Raw genomic sequence first — 25,216 nt, 5'->3', positions numbered from 1 at the left:
TGTAGAAGAATACATATACGCTATTGTTTTCCTACATCTCTGTCAGAAACAACTGTGCAACATGACATTAAGCTAGTAAGCACCGTAGCAATTAACTTTAAACTAGTAAACACCGTACTTTTATATAACAAATGGCAACTGCAAGTTTGATAAAACAATGGAATATGTCTGGGGAACAGTCTGGTTATTTCAATAGGAATAATTTTAACTAAGTAACGTTATTTGATTTTAGTTCAGCGAAAATCGCAGTAAATAATCAATAAGAACGGCCATGGAAAATGAATTCGACACATTTGTGGCAACATTATAACACTGAATAACTCGTCGTTGAAAGATTTCCCATAAATATTTTTAAACGCCACTTACCTTAGGAGGTGTGCGATGTTTATCCAAATTCCAACGCCAATAAGTCGAAAAAGAATTTTTGGAAAAATATAATTAGCGAATTTTTGCAATAAAACACTACATTAGCGATGCCAAGAAAAATTCCCCTACAGTTTCGACTGCGGTTTAATTCTCTAATCTTCGTAACACGTGAATTGTCGAACAGGTCTTAATGATTTCGGGACAACTTTCTCTTTTAAAAACTACTGATAAAATAGTCGATGTATTTCGAAAAGCCAATTTTTTTTTCTTCCATCCGGGGTCTAATCGAAACAGAATTTAACGTATTCCACATTTTTTTTCTAAAATTTTCTAATAGCCAAGAACGTAGTTATATTTTCTTCTCTCCTAAAGACCAACCACACCAAGAAGTGATATCTAGTTTATTAGGGAGAAGGTATAAGATGCCTAAGTATTCGCGCGCCATAGTCCCAGTCCACCTTTCAAAATACAAGGGGGGGGGGGGGACGTAAAAGGAGGCCGGGCTATTTCGCCTCTCCTCAGTCGGAAAATGCGTAATTTTCGTCATTCGCGTCGCGCTGACGTGAGTTTTCAAGAACCAATGAGATGCTGGTTGTAATTTAGAGACGGGGATTAACTCCGGACCTGCGTTTGTGCTGGAGATAAAGCTGCAAATGTGGCGAATTTAAACCTTCTCCCTAGTAAACTAGATATCACTTCTTGACCACACCTTACCAGACATTGAATTTACCCGTAAATCAAGGTTCTTTTAACATATGAAGTGAATTCAGGTACTCATATAATACGTGACAATAATGTTAGAGGTTTTATACGGAATTCCTTGGAATGAAAATGTTTTTTTAAATTTGGTAGGTAGTTGATTACGACAAAGTATAACTAAATCTTTTGAAGATACAAATATCACTTTACGAGGAACGGGATGGTTAGGACTCTAGTATATCAAGGTCAATAGAATTTCTTTTATTTCAGCACTATTTAGAGGTAGGCCCAAGCATAGGACATTCCGCTAATCTGCAATGTTCTACAAATAAAGAGAAATTTTAAGAACTTCAGCGATTATATACTTCTATTAAGAGATTAAAGAGATATCGATTTTCAACTATTTAATTACAGCGTACACCATGTGGGTTTAATTGCCCCCCTAATTAATTGTTGGGAATCTGTACGTGAGTTTAATAATTGGCACAAATTACTTTAAAAAAAAAATATTTTAATAGCGATACAAGTATAGTTTCTTAAGGTTGTTTTTTACTATCTCTAAGTAATTTACAAAAACGATCGAATTGTGTCCATAGAATCATGTAACTTCTTAGTTCTACTTGCTCACTGACAAGGCGTTTGTCAACTTCTTGCGGGACTAATGGTTTAATGGCCTCGTATACGCATTGAATATCCACAAATTGCGCTTGATATGTATAGAATATGTACCGGACCAATAACTGATCTTTATCAGAATCGGGAGTAATTTCGATTTGGCGCAAGTAATTTAGGGTAACAATTGGCACGAAAAAGTCAACCTGTTGAGGAAAAAATTGTTCCATGAACTATGTCTTGGGCTTGTCAAACGTTAAGCCTAATGTACAATACCTTTCTTTTCATATTCTTCACCGTTTCACCTTCTCCCAATCTAAAGAAACTCGCGTCTTCGTCTCCTTGGACAAAGACCATGAACCCTTTCTTATCCCTTATGGCATTGGCTACCTTGACCGCCAATTCGTAATCCTCATACGTGTGACTTATAAATACGGTAATGTCCTCCGGGTCCAGTTTACCAAACTTGAAATACTCCACCAAACTAACAACGCCCCTTGGTGTTGGTGGTGTTATATTTGTGGTGGCTACTTGTACATTATTGGTTATGGGTGTGGCTCTTTGAATCTCGTTTGTCCTTAGTGTAACATCGTTCAGGTTGTTTCGGAGTTCCTCTGAAACTGATTCTAATTCGGACGTAAAAGATACTTGGGTGTTGTCCTCGATTGAGGATACTTGACTGCCAGAGTTGAATATCTCTTGAGAATCGGACCATTCTTGACGAAATCCGTTACAGGCCATTGAAGATGGTGGCGTATTTAATGAGGAATTGCCTCGCGTTACGTCTACAAATTAACCAATCACTGGTTTTTATTTCAACGTTCTCATTGGCTTGCCTAATCCTTTAAATATCCTCAGCCAATCACATAAATCCTATTAACCAATGAGAGTTAAAGGCGTTCCCTTACCAATAATGTAAGGATACAAAATTTCCAACAAATCATATCTCTCCATTTTCAGGAACGTTTTTACTAAGTCACCCCACGTGACATGGGGCGAGCCTCTAAGAACATTACTCAAGAAAAAGTAAAATGGGTGGTTATTGGTCAATTTTGCCTTATAAGGTATACTCTGAAAGACGATAACATTATATTTTAATTTTAACTTTTCACACTATCTATTAAGTTGTTTACATTTAAAATTTCTTCTTTGTAACCTAATTCGTAAGCCATATCTATCCAGTCCGTTTCGTGAAACAAGGTTTCCATAAGCCTATCAGTTAGAGCTTGGGCAATTTCATGAGTCATGCCTGATTTCACGTAAGTTTGACACAGTTTAGGCATCTCTTTTTGGTAAAACTCTTCCAACTGACTGTTGTCCAAGTCCAGTTCGTAAATCTCTCGGTGTGGTAGGGGCGTATCTATAAAAAAAAACTAGCTCTAAACGTCCTCAAAGTTGACCACCAATCGGGGTTAGACTAGATGCGAAACTCCTGGCAACAGTCACCACTAGCCAATAGCCATCAAATATTTCCTAAGCCTTAAGTCTTCAAAGTTGGTCCCGCCCACTGTAACTCATGACCCAAATTCATAGGTCTCATTCATTGGTCAGTCAGGAACTCGTGGTGCGAACCCATTTAGCCAATCAACTAGCCCTAAGCCCAAATTATTCAAAGTCCCCCCCCCCCTCCTTCTACTCATGACCTAGTGTATCCATTCATTGGACTGTCGTAAATACTATGATCATGCTAACCAATAGCCAAGGGACATAGATTTGTACACAAATATTCGAATTTCGAAAATGTACAAACCGGATACATCACGTAGTTTCCAAGGCGGGTAGGTTACTTGACAGATACGTAGACCCATTTTACGCTTGATGTGATTTTAAGTTTCGAAATAATACTAGGACCAATTTTAAGAATACATAAATTTTAACTCCTCATTGTATCAAGTTGATTATAAGAGGAAGTATGAGTGATAAGGATAAGGTTGGTACGGGTTGAAGCATTGCATAATGGACAGCAATCGAACGAGTTTTGAACATCTAAAGAGACTATCGCCACCTATATTTAGGTTTTTACTTTAAATTAATGGTAACTTAATCCACAAATTATTTTAATTAATTACCCATTTACGGTATTCCTTCAATATATAGGAGTAAAAACATATTTTTTTATCTTTCAAACCGTATTTATTAACAAAAGTATAAGGTTGACACTACTTGGCTGTGTGGGTGGTTTTTCTGCAATAGAGTAATGGCAGTACTGCGTCTGCAAACGTCATACACTTCTATCCCTTAGCTCAGTGTCATACCCTCTTAGAAAAGCGCCCTCAGAGGGAGGGATCAACAGTAAACACCCCTCTCTACCGCCTCTAGTCAAATTATTTCCCAATCGCCAACAAAATAGGCTTAACATTAAAATTAACGCACACAATTAACAGTTAATGAAATGAACGTTTATTAATGCTTTGTTCCAATGAGGTATCTTTTACGATATATTAAAACTGAAATTGGATAACGCTGTTAAAAAATTATACAATTAAAATTAAAAAAAATACATCGGACAAAAATTATTTATTTACATAAAAGTTAAGATTTTGGTTTTTATAATTTTTTCTCTCTCTCCAACGAGTAACAATGTGCGATATACAAAGATAACCATTTAAAAAGTTTATGATACTGAGATTCAGGTCTTATGATTATTTTTTTTATTATTTAAAAAGGCTTAGAAGGGGATTATTTTACCGCCATTTTTTGAACATTTCCTATTTATTTATTTTTTTTGGTTGCTTATTTCCCGGGTATAGTATATATATATTACGCTGTACAAAATATAAATAAAAAATAGATTATGTACACAAGGTAAACTTTTTTGTATCCACGAAGCGAAAGGCACCTCCGTATATAATTTGGTTGGGTTTTATGTTTTCTTTTAAAAAGTTTTCAATGACAAATTTGATTTGATTTTTTTTTTTAAACATTTTTTTTTTTGAACCATTTATATAAAATTTTTAGCCGTTATAATATGGCGTCATGGACGGGTGCTGGAAAAAAGTGCCCTAAAATACAACAACAAAGCGTAGTCCTCGTTCATATCATCAAAAACAGCGCGCATGAGAAAATCATGCCCAAAATCTATAAGAAAATTTAAGTCATTAAGCCTTGGTTACATATAAAAGTAGGCTTAAGTTAGCGTAAATATTTACCAAAACGAGTGCAATTGCAATGGCAATTCCAGCTAGAGGTCCCGCGTGCTTCTTGATTTGCTCTTCGACTTTGCTGTAGCATCCCTGTATTTCAATTATTATTATTATTAATTAATATTTGAGTTAGGCTTAGGAAGTGTTTTAGATCAAGGCTTAAACATACCAAGGTGAAGGAGTTTTCTTCGTTGGGGTTTTGTTGGCAATCGGGTTTGTTATCCTTGCAACAACTGGCTGGTACTTGGTTAGCTCCTTTAAAGTTGTCATTGAGTGTCCAGTTGCCAGGGGTCATGATACCGCAACACTTGAACTGTTTAGGACAAATAAAATTTGTGTTAGGCTTAGCGGTTGTTATTATAGTTTAACTTAACGTACCTCTTGTTGGATTTCGTTCCAAGCTTCAGTGATCACTTTGTCAGCGTCATATTTCTTGATAGTTTCACTCATTCCGTCTTTAACATATCCCGAAACCTAAAAACGGTGCAAGTACTTAGAGACAAAGACATAATTTAACTTAAAAATGACTTACTCGATCCTTGAAAACGAATCCAGCAATGGCCCCTCCGAGCAAAATGATGAAGATAATCAAAAGGATTATGAAAAACTATAAAAAGACATAAACCATTGAAAACAGTAAATAACAATACGCAATAAGTACTACTTGTTGAGAACAACAATCCTTACCGTTAGCAGTAGACATTTAACCTCCTTCAAGGCACCGCAACATCCCATGAACGAAATGATAGCGATGAGTCCACCCATGGACACCAAAATAGCTGCTGTACTGACGTACAAGTTGGTGTCCACCAACTTCTCCACTTGACCCTTGTCGGCTAAGGTCCATATTCCAACTCCGCATATAACCAACCCTCCCAACTACAAAAATAAACGCAAAGAGATCATTAAGACACTTAAATAAATAATCAACTTAGTAATTAAAACCTTTAAAACTTACACCAATGGTTGAAGTTATAAACATAAAAAGCTTAACAAAAGTGCAGCACATATTGGGGGATTGGTATATATAGTTATCTACTGATTCAAGTAATTATGGGGAAATCCCATGTAAATGGCGCGAACCAAAAATACTCAGACAGTCCGACTCAAATAGTCAGACAACTTATGACATTTTTTGTCATATCAAGTCGAAACTAAACGCGCTGACAGTCAGTCGCCTCAAACTTATAAAGTGGTTCACTAGGGCCCGTTTATACTAAAATACTAGCATCAAATTTAACAGAACAGAAAAAAAAATTATTCAAGGTTACCGATACGGGAATACTTCTTATATGGTCATCGAAAAACTGGTTTATAAAATAATATCATAATAATATCCGCGCTCTATGTATAATAAAAAAATATTTCAAACTCGTCGCACGGCCTTCCTGACCGAATACCGTTATCATAAACAATATCTAGGAAGTAAAGAACTCTTATTAAAAGTACAGAAGAAGAAAAAACCCGCTATTTTTTCCTAGCCATCTGGTGGTGGTGATGGGTGATCAGGTTGTTGAACTGAACTGATAACCGTATCCGTAGTTAAAATTAAACTGCACTATATCTAATTTATAAATATAAGGTTTTTTAAAGGAGTTCGACGCGTTTTACTCACGAATCTTACCCTCAGCGACGAAGTCGTCTGTTGAGTTTACGCGATTTGCTTAATAGGGGGTTGGTTCCCGTTCTAAGGTTTCTTTATATTTCTACCACTATGTCATAGCTGGTTTTAGTTTAGCTCAGCTCTCGTGATCATACCATCATACCCGAAAAAAAGAAAGAAAGAAAGGAAATATAGTTGCGAAAATTATGCCATCTACTATGGCGGCCTCTGACTGAATCTAGACAGCTAGCTTGCTTGCTATAAAACCATCATGGATGGTTGGTAGCTTTAAGGGAAAAACTTTGTTTAGTTTGAAACGTTATTACGTAGGTGTAGTAGTATATATTATGAGTGTTGTACGGAGTTAGTGTGGTGGATGTTCTCCCTAGTGGCGCGTGGTGAGGGTATTTTTTCCCCCATATAGTTTTATTCCCCCCCCCCCTTATATTCCCGTTTAGAAATGGGGACTGAGTATAGTGACTGTGTACTAGTGCGCCCCAAGTGGCTGCTTAGAAAAGCACTATCTTAATTATATTAACACGATTGGTGGTGGATATTATTATCATCATACGTTTATAAGTGATATGTTCCATAAGGATGACATTAATTATACTTCGTAATGCTAGAGACTTACAGCTCAAGCTAGTTCTAGTAGAACGACAAGCGAGAATTGATCGACTACACTTGGTTAATTGCAGGACTTCCATCTTCCTATTTAGTCTCTATGACAGCGCCTTACCAGGCGTCGCTTTACGAGAATCTAATGACGTTTCATCTACGTCACTTCATGACAAGCTCCAGTTTGTAACCAGTGACAGACTTATGGAACATATCTTATAAACTTATGTTATAATCGTCTTCATAAATTCACAATCGCTGGCGGTACACTTTTAATAAGATTGAATGACAGACAAACTTACGAATATTATAAAGTTGACGATAAACACGGCGTACTTTATGAACTTCCCACAGCCTTCCATCGTAACGATTCTGAAACACAAAAATTAATTTTTAGACTTTATGGTTAAGATTTAAAAGAAATATCTAAAAAATTAACTACAAAAACGAAATCTTAAGCCTAAAGAGATGCTCCACGTGCTTTACGCGGTTTTAAAAATTGGCGCGAGATAGGTGTAAGAAAGGAACTCCCTGATCACGAGACCTTTCTTTGACATTTTTGGCGCTAATAATCTCGCGCAGTTTTATATGGAATAGTTTTTAATTTAAATGGTAAATTTAAGCTCTTGCTATAGCGTATTAAATTAATTATATGACAGTTAAATATAATGTCAATTATTTATTTTAATTTAAAAGTAAAAAAATGTCAAAGAAACAAGTAAAATAAAACATTTATTGAAAGCATTAGATAAACCATATAATACTCACGAATTAACCATTTTGGTTAAATTTGATTAAACTAGGCACTTATCCAGAATGTAATCCTTTAATATAACACACCTAACAACACAATACGAACTAAATTCTCTTCTTAAGAGGCAAAATACTGAAGACCTTTTTCCCGATCGACTTTTTCTTCCCCTTTGACCGCAAGCATTATTTTTCCCAAAAAATGTCTAATATATATAAAGGTTCTCCCGCGCAAAATCGCGTGCGAACGAATCACGTCACGGTGTGACGTCAGTTAATCGAAAATCCTCCCCCCACCCAGCTCCTCATATCCGGTAACGAAGAAATTCGAAACTCTGAATCACTAATGCGAAAGCCAGAGTAAAAAAAACTACCTTGAATTAAAAATAGGCCTTTATTGTCGTCAGACATTCCTTGCGACATAAGTAAGACGTTAACAATAAGTATGACAATTCCCATTGCTAAGTTGTACCTTATCGACTCTAGCTCACTTGGGGAGGAAGTCCGAAAATCATGTTTACTTTCGGAACGCAATATCTCATTTATTGTCATACTTATTGTTTTAATACTTGTACTTAATTAAGTTTTAAAGAAAATGCATTCAAGGTTTGCGGTAATTTTCTAAATTTAGGGTATTAGGTATTACATTTCTTTGTATTTTACGCGCACTGATTCTTTAGTAATGTTAGTTTGTAAATTAAGGCTGTCATGCGTAGCCATTATTGATTTAAAGGTGTGAAAACCGTTCGATATGGTTTAGTTTTCACGAATTCACTGTCAGTGTAGCTGGCTTCGGAAAAGAAGCGTTTTTTGTAATGTTTTTCTCACGATTTATCCTTGGTTTTATGATGGCGCGAGATACTTAAGCCTAATGTAATCGAATTCAAAAGTTAGGCCTATGTTTTTATTTCACGTGCACGTAACAACAGTTGTTATTTGGCGCGAGAAACTAACTTTAAGCCTAATGTAGTCAAATTCAACAGTTAGGTCTGTTTTCCCATGTGCACGTGATAACGGTTTCAAAAGCCATTTCCTATTGCGTGTGGTCATCCAAGTGTGTTAATAATGTTTACCATGTCACTTGTACCCACACTCATAGCGATATCTAGATCCAATTACCTTTTATGGTAGTTACTAGTCTAATAAGTGGCTTTTTGACTTTCAACTGATTTATAAAAATAGGCACAGCGCCCCTATGTATTTCGTAAGTAATTGCAGACGATGTCTGTCATATTGGTCTCATAGTTAGAACGAACTACCTCCGGGTTACGCCTGACTAACCAATATCATGACCTCAAAAAAATTCTTGTTTCAAAAGATGCCATTTTTAAAGAAGTTATTATAATTAGTTTATTCTATTCATGAATTTTAAAAGTACTTTCCTCGTTACATTGTTTATTTTGGGCTTTCAATTTTGTTCACTAACCTTTTCAAATAACTTATTTTGAAAATTAGTTAATAATACAATAAATATTAATTTTAATCATATAAAAAATGAGTGGCAACAAAATATCTCATTTATTTTGTTTACTATTTAGTTATTCTCCCTAAGCTTTGTCAGTCAGTCATTGTCCCCAACTAAATCTTTAGCGTTAGGGTTAACTGCTTCACTAGTTACTATATCGTACACTGTACACAAAGCCAATATCCCGTAAAGACTCAACACTAAATTTAATTGTGATATCTCGTGAGGGGTGATATTTTACGGCGTTCTTTGGGACTTCTGGAGTCAGAGTTCAATAAACTCCTAACGGTTATGCAAAAATTCAAGATGGCGGCGCCCGTTTTGAAAATTATATTAATGCAAAGATGTGGCGTATGAAACCGTTTTTGTTTATGCACGTATATGGCTCTTAATAAGTCCTATAGAGTTTGAGTTGAAAATAATAATTTCACCCTCTGTTATGAGCGTTCGACGATTCATTTGCCAGCACGCGAACTTGGGGGTATTGAGTTCAATATAACTTGACACTATTGTCAAGGGCAATGTTGAGTCTTCTTTGACCGTGTCCGTATACTCGGGTAACATTGACTAGTAGTTAATGGAAGGATATCCGGATACGTAGCTATGGTAACGCGAGTCTGGCATTAAGTCCGTTAGGCTTAAGTTAGCCCTTGGCTCCTAAGCTACATGTGTCAAATGTTAGCTCATTTGTAGGTGTAAAAATATGTTCAGTGTGTGTGTATACATCTACGCGAAACTAGCGTGATCAAAAATTTTGTCTAAGTTTGTATAAAAAGCTTAGTATCGATCAGTTTTGTAAATTACAAGGCTCGCGTTATTCTGTAGGTTATGATTAGCTGTTGACTGTTCTGAGAAATGCATTGATTAGTTTTTCATTGAATTCTTTAAACCTAATAACAGAGCTAAGCATCGGTCAATAGCTCCAACTGTAACTTCTAGGAACTTCTAGCTCACTGTTGGCTTACACCTATTGTGTCTGAATCATCCAGTGCTAAGCCTAATTCTTCAATCCTAATATGACAGTTTTCTGTCGTCTGCTTTTCAAAATTAAATAACTGAAAAATAAAAGTTTAACCCTTTCTAAATTTAACCAGTGTTAAATTTAATTTGTCAATTTGTTGATTGCAGATGACAGTTTTCTGTCATCCAGTAAAATTTTAACTTATGTTAGTTAGGCCTATTTAGGCTTAAGAAATCAACTAACAAAACACTCCCTTCTAACTCAACCCTAACCGGATTAGGCCTACATCAAAATATAAATATACTGACGTGCTGAACAAAAAGTAAGAGGAACAAAAACAAAATCCTGACTTCATTGCGTGCCCACTGACGTTTGTGTGTGTGGTAATACTGGTCGCTATAGAAAGTTACTAATAAATATCTTACGTCAAATACAGTAGGTTTAAATTAAACCCTCACGTCCTACACAAACCCGTTGTCATAAAAACCAATTCAACGTAGTTGTTCTATCAAAATTCAAATTCAAAATTTCAAGGTCTTTCTATGGGAAATTAGGTTGATTTTCATTTGAAGGACAATTTTGATTTTTTTTAAAAAAAAAAAATAAGTTATCGTTCAAGCGCTTAATTTTATGGCTATATCTTTCAGAATCGTGATTACCATCAACTTGAGGGTGTTTTTTTGGTGTTTCGTAAAAATTAGTGGGTCAAATACCTGGGTTTTCTTTCTGCTTAAAAAAAAAGAGGTGGTGGTATTTGAAACCTTAACCTTATTTTTTTTTAAGATTTATTTTTCTATTTATTTATTCTATAAGAAATTGAGATGTGATATGTAATGTAGGCCAAAATAGGTCTAGGAGGTTTTCGAAATATTAATATTTCATAATGGTTTTTTTTCTTTGCGGAATTTTTATATTGGGTCTATTGTATTTTAAACAAATTCATTTAAATTATTTTTTATCTTTTTTTCAATACGAAGTCGTAGGCCTAATTATTATTTCTATTAAACAGTAGACATAAAATAGATTTCCTATCAACTTTGGTCTACTAATGAACACGTGATACTCGGGCAAACTTAGGGCAGTCTTTTAATCCTTGAATCCTCAATTAGAAAATATAAAATATTAATTACAGTATAACATTCCATTCAGTGTTGATCTAATTAAGGTACCATAACCCGACTTCCGGCGACGTTTCACTTCCATATACGTCATCATAAATTACCAAACACTCTTTTTTTTACTTCAAAAATTTAACGTTTTCATACGCAAATTAGATGTAGGGCGCTCCCGGTTTTTCTATATTAACAAATTCCTATTTCAATAATGATGATAATAACATTTAATTTAAATACCAAATTAACAGATAAAACACAATAGCTATGGAAGTCGTAATTTCCTGCTAATTTAGAGTTAATGTATTTTATGATGATAACGTCGTATTTTTTAGTCTGTTTATGAATAGAGACATTTTACTATTTCCCAAGCTATACGAAATGTTTTTCAGTAAATATTTTTTGGTTCAAAGGCACGTGAAACACGCCTACGTCTCCTACATTTTTTTTTACTACCAGAGCACTTTCTCATTTCTATTTGCTTCTGCTACCAATATACCAGAAAAAAATTAGCGGGGGTTTTGTTATATTTCTTTTCTAAAAGGTACATGAACTCAATTTTAAAATTAGTTATTATTTAAAAGGCCTTCGAGATTTAAATTTAACACTAAGTTAAACTGTTCAACAGGTAGTTTTAGATTTTAGAAAAAATGAAAATGTTATTTTTAACCTACCCACTATATAGTTTTTAATTTAAAAAATAAAAAATTAATTCGAATTTTCTACCCAATATATGCTCATCATTATAACCTAGTTTAAGAACTAAATTCATCAAATATTAATGTGGAATTTTAACAAAGTCCTATTATGGAAAATTATTTGAAATTTAAGAAATATTCATGTAGAATATTCGACTAATTCATGAAAAATAATTTATTATTTCAAAATACACCAAAAAAAGTCCTTATATTCAAAATATTTAATGTTTTTAAAAGATAATTTTAGATTTAACTTTAATTTAATTTTACCTGAAGTTAAATATAAGCTACCGCAAGAAGTATTTAGATAATTAACAAAATACTAATTATATTTAAAGAAAATCCTAGAAAAAATTCACTAAGGCCTTTAAAATTAGTGTTAATTAGCGCCTCTCAACTCAAAATTGGGATGGAAAAAAAGTTTTCACCTAAAAAAAGTACCGCTTCTTGTCCTTTTTTTAACCGTATAAAATGCAGCTGTTCATTTTTCTTTATTTATGATTGCATTAAACACTTACTCTATTGCGAAATATACATTTACAATATAGTTTGGGCTCCTCAGTTTAAAATTATATCAAGTACAAGGTTATTGCGGAGTGATAAATAGCTATTTACCCCCACTTGGAAAAGCAGTCCGTATTCCTAAAGGTAGATTCTTCAGAATTTGTTGGTAAAGGTACTATACAAATGAAAAATTATAGCCCTAAATTTGCCGGGGAACAAAAATGGAAAGAATATACGGTCTCGTGTTTATACAAAACTCCACTGAAAACAATGTTAAATTAAATATTATTTAGGTTACGTTTAAATTCATGAATACATTTAGGGGTATAGGAATAAGAAAATTAATTTCCTTATATTAAATTAATTAATTTTACTTTAATCATTGCACCAGTCCTGTAAATATTTAAATTACCATTACTTAAGTTTTTGCCTTAATATTCAAATTTTGGTAATAATAACATACTGGGGTTTAAAACATTGCTGATCATTAGTTGGTTCCAGTTATATAATAATAATAATTATAAATTATTTAAATTAGTCTGTAAATAGCAGCGTCTGATGTTGAAACATTTCAAGCGTGTACTCGTCTACATTCGCGTCATCAAGATCCAATTAAAACTCTCGGTTCAGTTTCGTATGTAAAGGGTGAAGCTAAATTAGAGGGGTCGAATACTTGTATTATCAAAATATTGAATATCTCTGAAGATTTTTTTTAAATATTGGAATATGTTACTCCCCTCTTAAAGAACAGGCATTCTCTAGTGGTTTTTGAGGAAAGTGACCTTGGGTAGAGTTTAAATGACAAAAATTATTCACGCATTATGTGTTCAGCTATGTAAAACTAATTGCTAAACACAGACGCAGTTAGTTTGAAGGCTTTCTCTCATCCTTTCTCACTCTCTTCTAGGAATTTTTCCTGACTTTTCCCGAAATAATTACGATTTTCCCTGACTTTTCCCGAAATAATTTCGATTTTCCCCGACTTTTACCGAAATAATTACGATTTTCCCCGACTTTTACCGAAATAATTACGATTTTCCCCGACTTTTACCGAAATAATTACGATTTTCCCCGACTTTTACCGAAATAATTACGATTTTCCCCGACTTTTACCGAAATAATTACGATTTTCCCCGACTTTTACCGAAATAATAACGATTTTCCCCGACTTTTACCGAAATAATTACGATTTTCCCCGACGTTTCCCGAAATAATTACGATTTTCCCCGACTTTTCCCGAAATAATTACGATTTTCCCCGACTTTTCCCGAAATAATTACGATATTCTCCGACTTTTCCCGAAATAATTACGATATTCTCCGACTTTTCCCGAAATAATTATGATTTTTCCCTGAGCTTTTTTGCTCTAAATCAATTTCCTTGATATTTCCAGCGCTTTCCAGATCGCTGTTTCATTTTGCGTTGTTGCTAAGTCCGACAGAAATCGGTCGAGTATTTTCAAAGATATATTTGATTTACGAAATAAATTCTAGGAAAAGTGGTGGTTTTGAGTATCACTCGGATCAATATATGGATTATTTACTAAGAGACTTCTCCCAAACTACTTTAACCCCTGAGTTTTTACATTTCATAGTAATCCGCCTCGGCTTTATTTAGGTTTTGCAAACTGACATTGACAACAACTACTAAACTATCTTAGTTTCCCAATCTTTTTGAAGGGTTTACTGTCAGTTTAGCAACCGAATTGTTTCCTCGGAAAGAAAAAGTAAAGAAAGCTTTCATTCCAATGAATTTGAAACAGTTGTCAAATGCTTTTCAATATCAAATCTTTTCTATTCGATTATTTTATTTATTATTATTACCAACTCACGTGGACCTTAGTCTAACAATTGTTGAAGCACGTGGAATTCAAAATTAAAAACCAAGGCTTAACGAATATCATTATTGTATTCAAAAGCACGTGCCATTTTCTATAACCCCATTTTCGCGCCTTAATTTTGTTAAAGCGCGCGAAAAGAAAAAGAATAAAAAATATTAAAACAAAGCTTAACGAAAATTTTAATCTTACAGAATAATTAATTGTAGGCCTACAAAATGAGAAAGTAGCAGTTGAAAAAACAAAAACTGCGGTAATATTTTCCGCGAAAAACCCAATGTGAAAATCGCCTGTGGGTTTAAGCGCGCGCAAACACACTTTTCCCGCCAAAACGTAAATTTGACCCGCTTTACTTATTCAATAGGTCTAAACACGCAATTACAAAGATTATCTTGCAATAATTGTGAATCACACTCGTACCGAAGGTTATATACACCTGTCAACAATTTAGGTCGATTTTATAAATATAAAAAACTATAATATGTATACTTTTCCCCCGTACAATCATGGACTAGATTGATTTTGATTGGATAAACTGTAAAGATTTATTAAGTAATTTAATCTAATCCATGGAGGAAAACTCAATGAAGAAATGTACAGAGTGGTAGGATTGAGAAGCAAGGATGGATTCTATCTTCAATTATAAATGGAAAATGTAACTTCTGTGACATTTAGATACAACACAAGTTATGATTAGATTGTTTTAGGGATAACCCCCTTAAAATTTAAGTATGAAATTTAAAATAATGCTATTTAAATTAGGGGGTCACCAGTAAAAGAATATGATCATAACTTGCTTAGGATGGTCCTTGTGGCAAAATAAGTAGCGGAAGTTATATTTTCGACTCAAAATGGATTCCTCCAAGAACAGCCCATACTTTGGTCCTACCGCACGTTTTGGAAGACAATGTATATAGAATGATTTCATGATATAATCAAGAAGTGATATCTAGTTTATTAGGGAGAAGATATAAGATGCCTAAGTATTCGCGCGCCATAGTCCCTGCAGTCCCCCTTTCAAAATACAAGGGGGGGACGTAAAAGGAGGCCGGGCTATTTCGCCTCTCCTCAGTCGGAAAATACATAATTTTCGTCATTCGCGTCGCGCTGACGTGAGTTTTCAAGAACCAATGAGATGCGGGTTGTAATTTAGAGGTGGTGGGGATTAACTCCGGACCTACGTTGGGACTGGAGATAAAGCTGGAAATGCGGCGAATTTATAACTTCTCTCTAATAAACTAGATATCACTTCTTGGTATGGACAAAGTGCATTCTCTCCCAGTTTTCATAATATAAGGTTCATGTCCTCATGAGTATAGCATGTTTTAGGATCAATATTATGGCTTTGAGGGGAGGAAAACAATCGCTAAAGCGTGGCGTCGCTTACTTAAAACAGATGGCTATTACTAGCGACTATCAAAGTGCATGGCATATCAAGGAAAGCGTACTGTTCATTTCATTTTGGCTTGGGTTTGGTAGACGCCACGCGCAAGGTGACTCTTTGGTGACAGTAGGGAGGGATTTTGTTTATATAAAAACACAAGTGCATGTCTCACAGGCGCCACATTGTCTTTAGAATTGTATAGCTCCTTTGGAATTGGCGACAAAAATACGTGCACCTTTAGTAATTTACATACAAGTCGTTTTTTTTTTGAAAAAAACGCCATGAATCATCTTTAAATTATTAGAGAATGAAGTAATTATATTAGTAGCTACTTTATGGTTTAGCATTAATTTTAAGTCGTAAAAAGTTAATTGATTTAATGACTTAACATTTAAACACAAAAATGTGCCGACAAAATATATTTTGAAATATGCCCTAAGTCTAATTGACTTCAAATTTACGAACCTCTCGACCTTGGACTTGCGCAATAAATACTTGGCGATGTTTAAAAAAAAACCCTAAATTAAAACTCAATCAATCAAACAACTAATACTTTTAATCGCTAATTGCTTTTAACCCCAAAAAAAACCTGATCCCTTCGGTAGCTTGTTAATTAATTGGTAAGCTAATATTGTTATTCTCTGATAATGGAAACCCTAAACTGAATGAACTAGAACCCTATTTCCTTTCTCGAAAATTGGTTAGGGCCCAGCCCACAAACATTTTTACCAAGTGCTGTAACACGAGTTTCCCGCCTTTTTTATTTTTTAACTTATTGACGTAATTATCAACTCGTAGTTAGTGACAGGAAAAGTAGGTCGAAGTTTTACGAGATACTCCGACCTGTGTCTATTTGCAAACTAACCGTGATCAGAAAATCGATATTAGGCTTAGCAACGAACGAATTGCTCCTCCATACTCTTTAGTTTTCCCGCCAAATAGCTCTCGCGCCTTTTTTCACGTTGTTAAGCCTAATTTTAATTTCATGGATGATTCCGGGTATGCTTTCCCGCCAAAATTGCACGAGCTTTGTTTCCGGATTTAGGGTTAATACAATTCTAATTTCATTACGCAATGTTTATTGTTGGGGGTCATTTAGACTCGGCTTGGCCTTAATGACGTCACCATTTACACTAATTGATATTAATACCTAAACACAAGGCTTAATAGAGCGAAGATGATTCTATAAATTTTTGAATTATATATATATATATTTTGGGGTGTGATAGTTTTTCCTTTCAACTTCAATTCAAGCATTACACGCATTAACGGTAGTTCCTGTTGTTGAAGTGTAGGAAATTAGGTTTATAACGGGAATTAGCGGGAAGTTAAGATAGCGTCTAGGGAAGACATCATTTTGTTTATTTGGGCGTGAACTAGGCCCCTATATTTTTAATATAATTTTTATTATATTTTTTCACCTACCATTTTTTTTATTATTATTAAAATAGGATCTTTTCGAAAATTATTTTTGTCTCGCGCTGGAAGTAAGATATATTCTTCAAATTTTGTCACGTGAAATGAAAGTCACGTGTTTTTCAATTTTTTAATTTTCAAATTAGGCTTAACTCGGTACAAGTTCTCGTGGTTAACTCGCAATTGGCAGAAACATTCAACGTGTTTTGGAACAAGTTTTGATTGTCAAAATTTGTAGTTTCATTTTTAAAAAAAAACAAAAAGTGGAGTTGTTTTTATGAGGGCTAGGTTGTAGATGTAGGTGTAGGGAAGTAAAACTAATAACGAACCTTAACGGATGTTGGAAAAATAATATTTAAATGAAGCAATCAATGTAGAGGAGTTTTAAGTCCGCCATTTTGTTTTTTGAAACTATATAGACCGATTTTTTTAATATTAAAACGTTGGAAACGTGAACTTTTTTTTAAAAAAAACTTAACTACTATTATGAATCATACTAAATAAACAAAAACAACTTAAGCGGTTTAGTTCCGTATTTTGATAACTTCCTAGGAAGTAAACAAGGAAATCCTTAACAATCTTAGTTAGTAGAGAATAAGATTTAGTTTCTATTCAAATTACTTTCTTTTCGAAAAATACTTGAATTTTCCGAATCTCTTTTATTATTTTTTTATTTTTTTCTGATGGAACAAAAATCAAGTTTTTTTAGACCTGGACAAAATTCAAGTACTTTTTGAATATAAGATATCAAGTGATCCATAGAATGGTGGGGATGATCTAGCCCCAGGCAGGGGCGGTCAAAAAATGCCGGTTTTTCATCTTCGGGGTTGAGAGAGAAAAAACCTTTTCGGAATTTTATTATTATATATACATATATATATATTTTTTAAAAAAATCTCAAGTTTCGTTATTCGAGCCTAGAGACGAAACTTTTAAGGTTTTCATGCGTAAGTTTTATGCAAACCTTTACATTTTACGTGCATAAAATTCGAGGAATTAAATTAAACGCGTCAAAAGGTTTCAATAATGAAAAGATTTGAACTTAAGGTTAAGTTTAAGAAATTTTTGGATAATTTAAATTATAACATACTTTAATTTATTTTATAATATATTTTATTAAACAAGACACTAAATAACGAGTTTAAATACTAATTAAATATATAACTATAATTAAAATTGTAGAACCGTTTAATTTGTCAAACCATATTTTTTTCTTTAAAATCTGAAAATTTTGACAGACTAATTTATTTAAATGGACTACTTTCTCTCTAATAACATTTACTATATAATATCCCTCCATCTTAGTTTCATATACGCTATTATTTCAAACTGCAATTCATAATAACCAGCCCCTCCCCCCGAGACTCCAATATGATAAAAATCAGTTTAAAACTAAATTGTATATAAAATATATTAAAATTTACATGCATTAAAATAGGCAAATTAAAACACCCTTACTTTTTAGCACAATTCCACTTGAAATGAAACAACTACGAAAAGTAGATTATTTGACACCTTTTGGAGTTCTCCGTAACGATATCAACCAACCACCTGTTAACAACTCAATAGCGACGCCACAAATGTTTTAGCAAAACTCTATAGTTATAACGAATCGAAAAGTATACTATTTTTCAAGAAAAATCGCTTTAAGTCTTTAATATAATATAACAAACGAGAAAACACAATATAAACGAAAGCACAATGTTCGTCGCTATCAACTTTAGAAAAGCAGGAGATTATCAACTTGGTTCGTCGCAAAAACTCGCTCCCAACAACTAAATCGAGCTTAAATGCTTTGCCGCCGGTCGAACTCGAATAGGATATTTTGAACTAACTATAAGTTTCCAAAGCGTTCCGCCAGGGGGTAGTGTCTCTTAAGTCTCTCTCTCTCTCTGTTTTATAAGTCTGACTAGTTTATATTTATTTCAAAACTTGTTTCGTGACGTAAAGTTGTTACGTGTGACGTCAGAGTTACAGTAACGCCTGTTAAATTATTATAAAGTGTGCGATCGAAGTTTACCTACGAACTGTTTAAAGGCCGAGTTCCAGCAGTGAAAAGGGTCCTAACGAACTGGAAACTGATGAGCAAAGGGACTAACTAACAATGGAGAAGACCGCTCAGATTTTCCAACTCCCGCTGGGGCAAAAGTTGAACAAGGGTTCTCTATGCCGTGCAATGGGTTTCTAGAGAATTGAAGATTTTTAAAAGGCTTTCTATTGTTTATCTTCAGTTCGCTAGAACCCGCTTTGCACGGCTTTCAGGAGTTTCAACTTTTGCCCCAGCGGGGATTCAAAAATCTGCGTGGTAGCATGATTCATTGTTAGTCTCTTTGCTCGGTTTTCAGTTCACTAGAACCCTTTTCGCTTCTGGAAGTCGGCCTTTAAAGGTGATAATTTGTTTTTAAAGATAATGAACTTCAACTTTTTTGGCGCGTTAATTAAGCCTAATTTTAATGCACGTGGGGTTTATTTTATTTTTTTTTCGCACCAAACTTGAAACATCTTACTTCAATTTTTCTATGGAAATTATTATTAATTTTGATAAATATTCGAAAATTATTGTGTAAACATTTATTAGTGGTTTTTTTCTTTTTATTTTTATTTTTATTTTTATTGTTAAAGATTGTATAATTTTTCGTTCTCGCATGATTTGGAAATTTTACAAAATTGCGAAAAGAAATACTGAATTACATAAATGAAACCAAAAACGGTTGTTCAACTTTTAAAAATATAATCACTTGACTTGAATATACAATTTTAAAACTTAAAAATAAAATGTTTTACACCATAAGGCAAAGTGCGCAAGAAAACACCATAGAAAGAACCTGAAATTTATCAAATTAATTAGTGTAAGCGGGTTTAAACTATATAACAAGATGTCCGAGACCAAATAGACCTATTCAAAATAACTTACGATAATAACTGCCAGAATGATTCCGACAATACCCAAAGGTTTCATATGGTCAGCGATATATTTTTCGACTTTTTTCACGCATCCCTATAGTAAAAACATTAAAAATACGTGAATTTTAAAATTTCAAAACGCGCTATTCCTCGCGACGGCATATTAACCTTTTAAAGCGCGCGAAATTTCAAAATTCAAAAACAAAAGCTTAACGAATTTATTAATTTAAAAACAAAGGCTTAGTCAATTTGTCAATGTAATAACATGATATTTTCAACAAGAGTGGCTAAAATAGCGCCTGTTTTTAGGGTATAAAGAAGCTAATCTAACAATATTGTGCTTAATAAACTAGCTAATTAGCAATAATTTGGAAAGGTAGCAATATTTAAAGGTTAAACATATCCAATTTAGTAAAATTTTGGAAAAGGGGGATATTTATATTATATTATAACTTGATAATAACAAAATCAGGCGCACATTTAGCCGCTCATTTTTCAACTAACCTCTTGGAAGTATTTTTTATCCCCGGTATTAGGCAAATTGCAACCTTCCTTTACACAACAGCCATCAGGTCGGGTGGAAAGATATTGAGGGCTCAAAGACCAATCGTCAGGTCCATCAACACCGCAACATTTGAACTGCGTAGTTAGAAAATAAATATAAGTTTCTTTTAAACTCGTTAAAAAAAAAATTAGAAAAACCAATAATACTTGTTTCTGAATTTCGTTCCAAGAGTCGAGCAAAGCACTGCTATCTTTACCGGTTCCATCGATTTCTTTAATTGATTCCTTTAGGGCCCCGGGCAATTTTTCGTTTAACTAAATACGTGTTTAATAGTTGGTGTTAAGGTGTTAGATCACGAAAGCTTCTGTCGGTGAACTCGTAATCGAGTGGGTTGTGCTCAGAGACAACGTGAATATTTTTGTGTTTTATACCAGGGATAGATTTAATTTTAGAAGTAGGAATGGAGAACAGAGTAGTCTGGGAGTCCCGGACCCCCTTCCACGGGACGGGGGTATGAAATAAGAGGCACGTCAAAGCGACAGAGGTAAAAAGGAATTACGTATTTTTCGCCGTCCCCGTCAGCAACGTCATCAAAACGTAGTTTAAGTGAGCCAATAAGATAATTTAAACTTTTCGTTACGTGTTGGAGGGAGGGGCTCTTTACTGGGCTATCAGTCGGACTGTAGTAAATACTAACCGTTCTCCATTCCTACTTCTAAAATTAAATCTATCCCTGTTTATACTATCTTACCGCATCTTTGACAACGAATGCGAAAATGGCTCCCAATGCAATTAGAATAGCCAACAATAACATGATAACGAAGAACTAATTTACAACAATAAAAAAAATTATATATTTTAAATTCGTTTAAAATATTAATTATTTAAAAAAATCAGTAAAATTCTTACAGTTCCTAAGAGACATTTGACTTCTTTGATGGCACCGCAACATCCCAAGAAAGAGATGAATGCCACAATACCACCGAAAGCGATTAAAAGTCCCGATGAGGCTTTGTACAAATTATCTCCCATAACTTTAGATACAGACGCCGCGTCACTTAAGGCCCATATTCCAAGAGCCAATACTGCAATACCACCCAGCTGTAAGAATTAGCAATAATCATTTTAAGTTACTTACAATCAAAGTTACTTAAATCCGTGTCTTGCGATCAATGTGCAAATATGGTCAACCACTAATAGTTAAATATGTCAATCTCATCCCCTCCCCCTTTAACCTTACCTAAACAATTTATCAAATATTTTTGTAACTCGCGAACCGAACTAAATACGCTAATTTTAAGTATCTTAAACGATTCCCTGGACTATATTACGTAATGTATTTAAATTTAGTTGACTTTCGATGGAAAGTATGGTATATATTCTATATTCTGTGAAAGGTACTAAATAAATATTACTTTTCTCGGATGTTGCATTATAGCTATACCAAATTCAGTGCGTAACCTTTGACACTCACTTAAAATTTCATAAATTAAACTTACGAATATTAAAAAGTTCACAATGAACAGTGAATATTTCATAAATTGGCCACAGCCATCGAGGTTAGATCGTGCCATTTTCTCCTGTAAATAAATAAATAAATTAATTAATTAATTTTAATGAATTTAAATCATTATAATCTTTGACAGATCGCGGTATTTCTTCTACCAACCATATCTTATAAGACTTAATTTCCACCTTCCTCAGAGAAGACCCTGTCGTCGACTTTCGAGAAAAGTTTCCTACCAAATGAGTTCTATCTAGTTGCCTAGTTTTTGTGGTACGCGTTTGATTGCAAGGCTAACCCCTATAAGAGTGTTGTAATAACAGAGAAATCCTAAGGGACTGGCATATATTAACCCAAAGTAAAAAAAAGAACATTTGTTGTTATCCTCATCATCATTATTACCCCTCATATTCGTGATGAATAGGTCTCGGCCTTTTCAACCTCGTGTTTGGCAATTTGCCATCATTTTAGCATAAGGTAAACGTAAAATTCCATTAACATTAAAAAGAATTTGTAAGGAATGCTTTTGGTGTTTGTTTGTATCCGTTTCCTTCAATTGAATAAAGCGGTTTAGAGACTTTTCTCATGTCCAGCCCTTTCCGGTATTCATTTTCCCCGCCTTTCTGGCCATGAGTGTGCAAATACGGGTTTTTAGGCTTAAGCCACCTTTCTCTATTTCAAAGGAAACGTCAATTCCTTGTCACTTTCTGATAATTTAAGGGTAGGATCGGATTTAACCAATAATATGACGTGTTTCGATACAGAAGTATTTTGATTTATTACTAATTTATAAGCCTTGCCTTAGGAGTGTTTTTTGAAAAAGATCCGTTTGAACAGGATGAATAGTAAATCAACTAGAAATGATAAGAAGCAATATAAGAGTTGAGAGCGTTATAAGACAGAAGTGGGCTGAGATGACGTAATCTTAGGTACTCCCCCCCCCCCTAATTTGGTGACGAGCTCGACCCAGAATGTCCAGTTTCAAACTCCTAGTTGATTTACTCTTGAATGTAACTGTACCAGTTTAACTCCCACTTAATGTGTTTAAGAGATGGCTATTAAAGTTAATTAAAGAATTTAAAATGATAATTCTGGCCTGAATTAAAGATAATTATATCTTTAAGATTAAGACAACTTTTTTTTAACTTAACCAAGGTTTAGCTTGCTAAGCGAGGGAACGAACCTTATCTTCTTAATGAATTTAACAATAAAATAAATATCATTTCTGCAACGACATTTAAACAATAAATGATACGAAGGTGCAAACCACCTTCAAGGACTTTAATTTTTCACACTCCCCCCTACAACCACTATTGTCTTTTTTTAAAAAACTGGTTCTTCTCAGATAATGAGAAACTATCTCCTAATTATAGGCCTATTACGCCAATGTTTTAACGTCTGCATTTCTAGGGTCTGTGGGCGTTAATATAGTTTTAGCTCCTTCTGTGCCAAAAACAAATTCCAAGGTGAAATTAAGTGTGTCGCTGCGGGGGAAGAGATCTCTATTGTTTCTTCTCTAAGAACCTCGGAGAACCCCTAGATTCAGTTAAGCCTAATATGTTTTGTTTACATCGGTCGCTATGGTAACCGTTCCCTTTTTCCCTGGAACCATTCGGAAGATCCTATGGAAGGGTAGTTTATTTTTCTTTCCAATTTTCTTTGCAAAAAGGGGAAGGGATTGTATGTTGATTTCCTTACCCCCCTCGGAAATAAATAACTTGAAGTAAATAACTGAAAATATTCTTGTTAAAATAAACATTCGAGTTTTGAGTCTAAAAATACCTTTCATTTCATTTCCCCTTTGCTACCATTTAAAGAAAGAAATTTAAGGGCGTTCTTTATCACGTGCGATTGTTCGTAATCTAAATCACGTGATATAATTTTTTAAAGCGCGCGGAATTTAGAAAATTCATAAACAAAGGCTTAACAAATTATAATAATGATGTATACACTAAACACGTGAAAGTACCAATTTTAAAGGGCGTGAAATTCAAAACGAGGCTTATCGAAGGCTCTCACCACAATGTTTGGACGTTATACTTCAAGTTATTTACTTCCAAAATAAGTTTATTTTCTCGAACAACTTTCCAGATCAAAATCACTTGTAAAACTCGAACACGGGGTCACGTTTCTTAATGCATACATACTCTAGTTTAAATGGAATTTTAACGTTCCACGTAGAGCTTGTGTTTTGAAATCATTTGTTTCGTTTCGCCTAACTAATAAATAAAAAGGCCTACTTTTTATTATTAAAATGATGGCGCCACTATTTGTTATAATTCTGTTTTAATCTAACTTATAAATAATGTTTACACATTATCTTGAAATAAACGACGTTATCAGAGGAACTTAAGTTTCTTGAACAAATATATTGGATACAATGAAAGAAATAGGCACGATGATAAGTGAAAGATTAGAAATTGTTCAGTCTAATTTTAGTATAAAGGTCTTTGCGATACTGGAAATTTTGGTTCAAATAAATACCAAATATGAAAAAATTATCAATTTCAAAATAATCTTATGCCGTTTTCCATTCGTATTTTCATTTTCTATGTAGTAATTTCCTTGAATTGTGAACTAAAATTGCATTAAATGCATCTATATCTAATTTAATATTGCTCCATGGTGGCAAATTGCTAGCAGCCAATGGGAAACGGCATTAAATTAATTTAATTTTGATACTTGGGTAAAAATACACGTCACGTCATTGGCTAAATTGGAACTGACGTCTAAATGGCGGGATTTTTAACCCTTTAAAAAACACTTGAAAAATAATTAGGCTTAGGACGCAACACACCAAATTTGAAATTTGTCAAAAAAAATCACAAATGAACTATAACAATAATAACGTTTTTAGACAAAAAGATATAAAAATTTTTCAATTACCTTTAAGTTTGATCGCAAACGCGCACAAATTTGCGTTGCCAAGTGTGACCAACTTCTGACTAGGAAGAAAACGTATAATTAACAAACTTATAAAGAGCTTTATCTGCGATGATAAGCTGAATTCGAAGTTCAACAATTATTTTTCCCAGTAACCAATCTATCCATAAAAGCGCGACGTAAGATTATATGTCGACATATGGCGCAACTATTATACCTTTGATAAAAAAAACTGGTAGATGAAGCGAAGCC

General features: G+C 33.9%; 3 protein-coding genes across 5 annotated transcripts; all 3 read right to left on the bottom strand.

The window, feature by feature from the left end:
* Nucleotides 1-1,564: 1,564 nt before the first annotated feature.
* LOC149676706 (uncharacterized) lies at nucleotides 1,565-3,625 on the bottom strand. The gene is made up of 5 exons (XM_089837775.1): nucleotides 3,428-3,625; nucleotides 2,811-3,037; nucleotides 2,586-2,748; nucleotides 1,954-2,462; nucleotides 1,565-1,883 (listed from the first exon to the last, which is right to left on the bottom strand). Exons 1-5 carry the CDS (start codon nucleotides 3,483-3,485, stop codon nucleotides 1,602-1,604), a joined length of 1,239 nt encoding a protein of 412 aa, XP_089693901.1. The 5' UTR covers nucleotides 3,486-3,625; the 3' UTR covers nucleotides 1,565-1,601.
* A 550-nt stretch (nucleotides 3,626-4,175) lies between these two features.
* LOC149676705 (tetraspanin-9-like) lies at nucleotides 4,176-18,998 on the bottom strand. 3 transcript variants are annotated; one of them, XM_089837772.1, is made up of 8 exons: nucleotides 18,627-18,998; nucleotides 7,344-7,413; nucleotides 5,508-5,699; nucleotides 5,353-5,427; nucleotides 5,199-5,294; nucleotides 4,990-5,133; nucleotides 4,827-4,910; nucleotides 4,176-4,755 (listed from the first exon to the last, which is right to left on the bottom strand). In XM_089837772.1, exons 2-8 carry the CDS (start codon nucleotides 7,401-7,403, stop codon nucleotides 4,711-4,713), a joined length of 696 nt encoding a protein of 231 aa, XP_089693898.1. In that variant the 5' UTR covers nucleotides 7,404-7,413; nucleotides 18,627-18,998; the 3' UTR covers nucleotides 4,176-4,710. The 3 variants fall into 3 exon arrangements, with proteins under 3 accessions (XP_089693898.1, XP_089693897.1, XP_089693899.1); XM_089837771.1 differs by lacking the exon at nucleotides 18,627-18,998 and adding an exon at nucleotides 7,810-8,127; XM_089837773.1 differs by lacking the exons at nucleotides 7,344-7,413; nucleotides 18,627-18,998 and adding an exon at nucleotides 5,779-6,733.
* Nucleotides 18,999-19,724: 726 nt separating this feature from the next.
* LOC149676704 (tetraspanin-9-like) lies at nucleotides 19,725-22,157 on the bottom strand. The gene is made up of 7 exons (XM_089837770.1): nucleotides 22,077-22,157; nucleotides 21,487-21,678; nucleotides 21,329-21,403; nucleotides 20,784-20,891; nucleotides 20,577-20,711; nucleotides 20,083-20,166; nucleotides 19,725-19,993 (listed from the first exon to the last, which is right to left on the bottom strand). Exons 1-7 carry the CDS (start codon nucleotides 22,149-22,151, stop codon nucleotides 19,949-19,951), a joined length of 714 nt encoding a protein of 237 aa, XP_089693896.1. The 5' UTR covers nucleotides 22,152-22,157; the 3' UTR covers nucleotides 19,725-19,948.
* Between the last annotated feature and the right edge of the window lie 3,059 nt (nucleotides 22,158-25,216).

Source organism: Phalangium opilio, unplaced genomic scaffold (assembly GCF_054372755.1).
Source record: "Phalangium opilio isolate 3A_F unplaced genomic scaffold, DU_Popi_V2 ptg000045l_1, whole genome shotgun sequence".
Taxonomy (NCBI): domain Eukaryota; kingdom Metazoa; phylum Arthropoda; class Arachnida; order Opiliones; family Phalangiidae; genus Phalangium; species Phalangium opilio.
This window is presented reverse-complemented; position numbering and strand designations above follow the sequence as displayed.

Excerpts from the sequence above, each read along its gene's own strand:
- LOC149676706 (XM_089837775.1), bottom strand. The coding sequence starts at position 3,485 with ATGGGTCTACGTATCTGTCAAGTAACCTACCCGCCTTGGAAACTACGT. Across the intron at positions 3,038-3,427 it reads GAAACTACGTGATGTATCCG|ATACGCCCCTACCACACCGA; the intron begins GTTTGTACATTT and ends TTTTTTTTATAG. Across the intron at positions 2,749-2,810 it reads ACAAAGAAGAAATTTTAAAT|AGTATACCTTATAAGGCAAA; the intron begins GTAAACAACTTA and ends ATCGTCTTTCAG.
- LOC149676705 (XM_089837771.1), bottom strand. Across the intron at positions 5,295-5,352 it reads GATTCGTTTTCAAGGATCGA|GTTTCGGGATATGTTAAAGA; the intron begins GTAAGTCATTTT and ends CACCGTTTTTAG. Across the intron at positions 5,134-5,198 it reads GGAACGAAATCCAACAAGAG|TTCAAGTGTTGCGGTATCAT; the intron begins GTACGTTAAGTT and ends TGTCCTAAACAG.
- LOC149676704 (XM_089837770.1), bottom strand. The coding sequence starts at position 22,151 with ATGGCACGATCTAACCTCGATGGCTGTGGCCAATTTATGAAATATTCA. Across the intron at positions 20,892-21,328 it reads CATTCGTTGTCAAAGATGCG|TTAAACGAAAAATTGCCCGG; the intron begins GTAAGATAGTAT and ends ACACGTATTTAG. Across the intron at positions 19,994-20,082 it reads TCATTCTGGCAGTTATTATC|GTTCTTTCTATGGTGTTTTC; the intron begins GTAAGTTATTTT and ends GATAAATTTCAG.